We start from the raw sequence: 7,141 nt of genomic DNA on the forward strand, positions 1-7,141 counted from the left end.
CAACTCCCACGTCTTATTTTTAATAAGAGCATCATATTCATCATCCATGGCCATTTTCCAATTATGATCACGAAGTCCCTCAATCGGATTGCGAGGCAACGGAGATCTCTCAAACGTAGTATGCAGGGAATATTTGTGATTGGGTTTATATATCCCATGCTGGCTACGGGTCACAACTCTAGGCGGTTGGATAGGACTAGGAGGAGGAGATGGATTAATATGTGTTTGGGCAGTAGGTGAGGAAAGGGACGCAGAAGGTGAATGGGAGTCACCTAGCATGATGGGGAAAACGGGCTCACGTGGCACGTTGGACTGAGTCGTAGGAGTGGGAGTACTTTGTTGAAGATGGTGAATGACATATGGAGAGTAACCTGTGTCAAGGAAATCATATGTATGTGGTTTGAGGGAATGTATACTACCAAAAGGAAAAGTATGTTCGTCAAACAATACATGGCGACAAAGAATTATTTTTCCAGAGGATAAATCATAACACTTGTAGCCACGATGATTGGTTGGATACCCGAGGAAGACGCAAGGAGTAGACCGTGGTTGTAACTTATTAATAGTGGTGGATGGAATGAGGGGGTAACACAAACACCCAAAAACCCGGATATGAACATAAGAAGGAACCCTTTTGTAAAGAACCTCTAGTGGAGACTTATTACCCAACAATTTACTTGGGAGTACATTAAGAAGATAGGTTGCCATTTGGAGAGCATGATGCCAAAAGGATGAAGGAAGAGATGCATGAGCAAGAAGAGTACGAGACATATTGTTTATAGTTCGAATCTTGCGTTCGGCTTTCCCATTTTGAGAAGAAGTGTGTGGACACGACATCCGGAATGACATGCCATGTTTTTGACAAAACTGCTCAAAAGACTTGTTAGCAAATTCCCCACCATTATCACATTGAACATTTTTGATATTACACTCAAATTGAGTAGAAATATGAGTTTTGAAAGCCAAAAAAATTTCATACACATCCGATTTCCGACCCAAAGGAAAAGTCCATAAATAGTTTGAAAAATCATCAAGAAATAAAATGTAATATTTATGTCCCAAAGAACTCAAAATTGGAGAGGTCCATAGATCACTGTGTAAAATATCAAATGGCATAGTAGTATTGGAAGAGGAATTAACAAAAGGCAACTTAATATGTTTCCCAAGAACACATGAACCACAAAGTCTAGAACTAGAAAGTTTATTACAATCAATGCTTTTATTTTTTCTAAGCACATCTAAGATAGGAGACCCTGGGTGACCCAAACGATCATGCCAAAGCTGAGGTGTGATGGCGGCAAAAGTAGAGGAGGAAGCTGGAATGTTGGGAGAAGAGGACATAGGATACAGATCACCGCTGCTATTACATCTCATTATTGACATCCCCGTCTGATAATCCTTCACAGAAAAACCAAAAGGATCAAACTCCACAGACACTGAATTATCTTTTGTAAACTTTCTAACAGACACAAGATTTTTAATCAGTTTAGGAGCATGAAGAACATTTTTAAGGGAGAGGGATTGACATGGGGAAGACAAGTTCGTGTGACCATAGCCATGAATTGGAATCGTGTGACCATTACCAACAATAATGTTATTATTTGGATGATTGCTCAAATTAAAATAAGACGAGAGATTACCGATAGAAGAAGTCATGTGAGATGTAGCACCGGTGTCCATGTACCATGACGGATCTGGTTGTTGAAGGGACATAGTGTGCATTGCTGTCTCAATATCGGTGGGAGCATACAAATTAGACTGCTCAAGAGATGCAGGTGATACGGCATGATGCACATAAGCCTGTTGAGGTGGTCTAGGACCAAGGATACCTGCCTGGCGATGCGGAGGAGTATTGGGTCGAGCCCAGCCTTGAGTAGGAAAAGGACATGGAGGAATAGGCCAGTGTGGATTATACCAGCCCCATGGAACAGGTTGTTGCTGCTGCCATTGCGGAGGACGGTTGCCACTTTGGCCATGCTGCTGCCAAGGCGGAGAAATGGTGCTCCCTGGACCACCAGAAAACTGCCCCCGACCACCGCCCTTACTGCCAGTGGAGGACCAGCATCCTCCATTCTTGCGACCACCCCCATGATTGCATCAAGGTCAATAGAAAAACCATGTTATACCTAAATATTGGATAATTTGCCTTTGAACTAGAATTCTGGATCTTGAAGTCAATATTACGAACGTGGAATATGTTATCACTATATTCGTCCACATTAATCGGATGGAATTAAATACACCCTAAATCTTGTTAAATCAAATGATTTATTTTTGTGAATGACAAAAGTTTATATTGCTCCTACATATCTCTATATGCAATAGTGAAATCAAAACTATATAGTTCATATGTAGAAAAATGTTCAATTGATTTTAGTTATAAAAAATGATTTTAGAAATTATTAAAGACTGTGAGCTGGTAGAGTTGAGAAAGAAGATGTAACATTGTCCTATATCACGTTATCAATATTGAAAGAAAGAAGAGATAGAACTATTAGAATTGGGAATGTTTTCCTTGTCATTCTCATTGATTTGGTCAGAATATATACAATGTAAATGCCTTCACGTTAGGCTACAAACTAGGAAACAGTATACTAAACATATGCCATAACAGAAGGCTATCAAATATATGCTATAACAGAAGGCTATGAAATAGGAAACTATTTATCTTGTTTCAGTAATATATTTACAATATATTTAACAGAGACATGTCATCTAGATTATTATATGTTCATGCATTAATCATCTATGTTATTTGTGCATTTTAGGCATAACATAATAGTAAAACATGTAAAGTTAATATGCATAACATATATATGTAGTTTACCATTTAATATCTTAACTGATGTCGCGCCTCGATTTTCGGTTGCACGACCTCATTTAGAGTCGCCACTACATTTTTTCAGTCAAAAAATGTAGAAAAATCTTTTGGCCCAATCACATTGGGCCTTGGACTTTGATATCCAGGTTCGGGAGTCGATTACACCCTAGGGAAGGTATTGGCACCCTAGTTGTCCGTTTGAACGGTACCCTATTATATTGCATGGATTATTAATTGTGTTATTATTATTTTATTTAATTGTGTGATTAATTAATTAATTATTATGAAGAAATTTTTTTTTTATTATTGTGTCTGACAAGAATGACCTCGGTCCTACGTATCCCTATTAAGGGAATCAAGACTTACGTAGTTCTTTAGGTAGAAAGTTTATTTGGTTGGGTTAATTTTATTTATTAAAAATAGTAGAGTTTAAATTCTTTTTTTTTTGTTGAAAAAAAGACATAAGCGAAGCATAGCCCTTACGCCCAATACTGCATCTCATATTAAAGCTTGGTTAAGAAATTCGAATTTTTGTTTTGTTTTTTTTTATTTAAAAAATAAAATCTTTTTAAGATGTGAAAATATAACTAGTCCTATTAATCATAAGGAAGTGAAGTGTAGCCCTTACGTCCGACACCGCATCATACCTTACAATCCGAGTTAAATATTATTTCATTTTTTTGTTGACTCATGGATGCTTGTTGTTTTTGTTTTTTTAATATGTTTTAAATTGATATATAATGAGAAACTAATTAATTACATATTTTGCTTCAAAACTAAATATTTATTAAAAAAAATGTTGTCATATGTATACAAATAGTGTATTGTTTATGCATTTACTTTTTTGATGTAGTTATAATTATATGTTACAATCGTGATAATTATTATTACTAATGCAATTATTGATAACAAAAATAAAACAACTATACAAGAAAGTAATGACAATTACATACCTCTCATAGCGAATCCAACAATAATGAAATGTTGCAACACGAAAAATGTGCAAAAAAAGCTGACCAATGCAAACAGACATATAGTGGAGGTAGGGACTTTGTGTAGCACAGACTCAGAGACATCGCTTTTGACATGTATATGAAGCTTCTCTACAATGTACATTAATGCAATTATAATTCCTCTTGAGTTTCTTTGTATTTTTTTCTCATTTTTTGGCGGTGTTCTTGTGTATGAGAGATCTGTAATTATTGTGGATTTCTTGGTTTTTTGTTGGATGAATATGTGTGAAAGATAATGTCTAGAAAAGAGAGAAAGGATTGAAAATCGAATTGTTTTTGATTGAGAGGATTGTCGTGATGTAGTAGATTATATCTTTTGGATGGTTCTGGTTATCTTTTGGTTGAGGATTCTTGGGAATAGGTGATGAATGAAAGATTTTTTTTAGATGAAATTTGATGGAGGAGTTCTTTAGATGAATGATTTTTTAGAGGATGGTGATTTGTTTCCAGCAATTTGATTTCATGTCTCATATGCCTATTTAAAGTTGAATTTTGACACATGTTTGAAAATCAAATCAAATCCCCTATTAACTTCAAAGAGAAAGTTAAGGAGATTTTGATTTTTGTTTTTAATTAAAATTCAAAAATTTGATTTATGCTATTATGATGTTTAAAATTCAAATTTAATAAAAGTCATAAATTCAAATTTGAATCATTTTTATTTTGGAACACATAAAAATGTTATTTTTTTATATAAACCCAAAATGTTTATCTTATTGTTATTTTTTTGAAAAAATATATTTTGGGCCGGACAAAATTGGGTATTCACAGCTGCCCCTCTTTACTTGTTGCTTATTAGACATTATGCAAACTGAAGTTTGAGGTGTTATCCTAATAAGTAACTAGTAAAGAAATGAATGCTGATTTTGTTGAGGCTCAAAATACGTTTTTGTTGGTGAGATAACGAGTGAGGTACGAAAGATTTTGTTCGAGGTCGTCAAGCACGGGCCCCTCAAATTTGTAAAACTCAGGCACAGAACCTAAGAAGATTGACTTCGAGGTCGTCAAGCATGGGGTCCTCGAAAGCACAATTTGTGGTCGTCAAGCACGGGGTCCTCAAATTTTAAAAGGTTAGGCACAGAGCCTATAAATGTTGACTTCGAGGTCGTCAAGCACGGGGTCCTCGAAGGGATAATTTGAGGTCGTCAAGCACGGGATCCTCAAATTTTACAAGGTCAGGTACAGAGCCTGGAAAGGTTGACTTCGAGGTCGTCAAGCACGGAGTCCTCAAAGGCACAATTTGAGGTCGTCAAGCACGGGACCCTCAAAATTTAAAAGTCAGGCACGGAGCCTAAGAAGATTGACTTCGAGGTCGTCAAGCACGGGGTCCTCGAAGGCACAATTTGAGGTCGTCAAGCACGGGACCCTCAAATTTTAAAAGGCCAGACACGAAGCCTGGAAGGATTGACTTCGAGGTCGTCAAGCACGGGGTCCTCGAAGGCACAATTTGAGGTCGTCAAGCACGGGACCCTCAAATTTTAAAAGGCCAGACACGAAGCCTGGAAGGATTGACTTCGAGGTCGTCAAGCACGGGGTCCTCGAAGGCACAATTTGAGGTCGTCAAGCACGGGACCCTCAAATTTTAAAAGGCCAGACACGAAGCCTGGAAGGATTGACTTCGAGGTCGTCAAGCACGGGGTCCTCGAAGGCACAATTTGAGGTCGTCAAGCACGGGACCCTCAAATTTTAAAAGGCCAGGCACGAAGCCTGGAAAGGTTGACTTCGACATCGTCAAGCACAGGTCCTCGAAGGCATGAACTTGAAAATGGTTCGGATGAATGGTATAACGATATGATTGTTTGGGATATATGTGTATGGAGTTCGTGTTGATGTTTGTACTGTATAAATTTGACTATACATTGATTGGCATGAGTATGCATAATTATGCTTATGAAGCATGAGAGGTGATTAATGTTTAATAGAAGAAAATTAGGGGTTTAGGGGTGTCTTTGTTTGAATGCTTAAGTATGCATGAATTTCATGTTGATGTTTTTATGATTAAAGTGAGTATGTATTGACTTAAATGTGGATATGATTTAATATTTGTATGTCTTTCATATGCATTGTTTGTATGTCATTTATATGCTTTGTTTCATGTTATTATGCCATGTATATGCATTTTTGATTAATGTGAATACGCATTATTGTTTGATGTTATTATTAGAGTATTTGATTTATGTCATGTATGATATGAGTATTATATGTTTTGTTCGAATGTTATGGAATGACGGGTAAGACATATACACTAATGTTTTAATGCATCACTCATGATTTATTTTTGGATGAAACTCATCAACTTCTATAGACTTGACTGAAGCGACCTTTGTTGCTTGATGTTGATTGGTACCATAGTTTTTCATCAAAATATGCCTCAGTTTACTTGAGGGTGCCTTTATCTAAAGGTGCTCCCTAAAATTGCTCCAATATAATATTGAGGACAATGAATAAGTTTATCTGTTTTGCCCCAGTGTAGCCTTGTTGATGAATTCTTGCCAGGTTGTTGGTTTTCTTATAACAACAACAAATTTCCCAATGTGCTTATTTTGTCTACCTTCATCAGGCTTAGGTTCTCTAAAAAGTTGTCTCAATTGTTTAGTAGCACGTCTTCATCTTGAGGGTGTTTATTTCATTTTCCCTAATTTTTGCCCATAATACCTAATGTAGATATCTCTCAAGAATTCTTTTTTTTTTGTAATGATACTAAATCGCCTTTTCAGGTTTTCAACTTAGTACCGCTCCATTTTCCTTAGGTCGCCCTTGCGGGTTTTCAACCTAACAATTTTTTTGTTTTTTGTTTTTTTTACACCCTCATATGTGATGGTCTTATTCATGGGAAGTAGAAGTCATTGTTGAAGTTGTCCTTGAAGATGGTAACTTAAGATCTTTATCCTTCTTATTTGAAGGATTTTGACTTCTTGTGATCGAATCAACTTATTGAGTCATGAAAAGTCACTTCACAATTGCCCTAGTTTTGGTTTTTTTATAAATTTTCACAAGAAAATGATATCAACCCAAAAACTACCCCAGTTTGGGCCTCTTTTGACTTTACACTAGAAAGTGATATAAATCCCAAAAAAACTGCCACAGTGCTAGATAATAAGAGTCATCCTTCTATTGAAATTGATGTGGTATACTTGGACTAGGAGGCTTTGGATCGTGAATCACCTCAATATTTGCCCCAGTTTGAGAGGTCTCCAATTTTTCTTTGCTTTTAGTGCTCTTTATTTCATGATTAACTCTTTAAAAAGAAATATTAAAGCAATGATCAATGCAAACTTGGGAAATGTTTAAGTTATGAGTGGTGATG

At 36.3% G+C, this 7,141-nt stretch overlaps 1 protein-coding gene across 1 annotated transcript in view; it reads right to left on the minus strand.

The window, feature by feature from the left end:
• Positions 1,089-7,141, minus strand: part of LOC109342300 — an 18,633-nt gene continuing 12,580 nt past the window's right edge. The window contains exons 4-5 of the mRNA XM_019580311.1: positions 1,641-2,073; positions 1,089-1,398 (exon numbers count right to left, since the gene is read on the minus strand). Coding sequence (XP_019435856.1) covers positions 1,364-1,398; positions 1,641-2,073 — 468 coding nt within the window. The 3' untranslated portion in view covers positions 1,089-1,363. The remainder of the gene's footprint in view (positions 1,399-1,640; positions 2,074-7,141) is intronic.

The sequence above is a fragment of the Lupinus angustifolius genome, chromosome LG03 (genome assembly GCF_001865875.1).
Source record: "Lupinus angustifolius cultivar Tanjil chromosome LG03, LupAngTanjil_v1.0, whole genome shotgun sequence".
Taxonomy (NCBI): domain Eukaryota; kingdom Viridiplantae; phylum Streptophyta; class Magnoliopsida; order Fabales; family Fabaceae; genus Lupinus; species Lupinus angustifolius.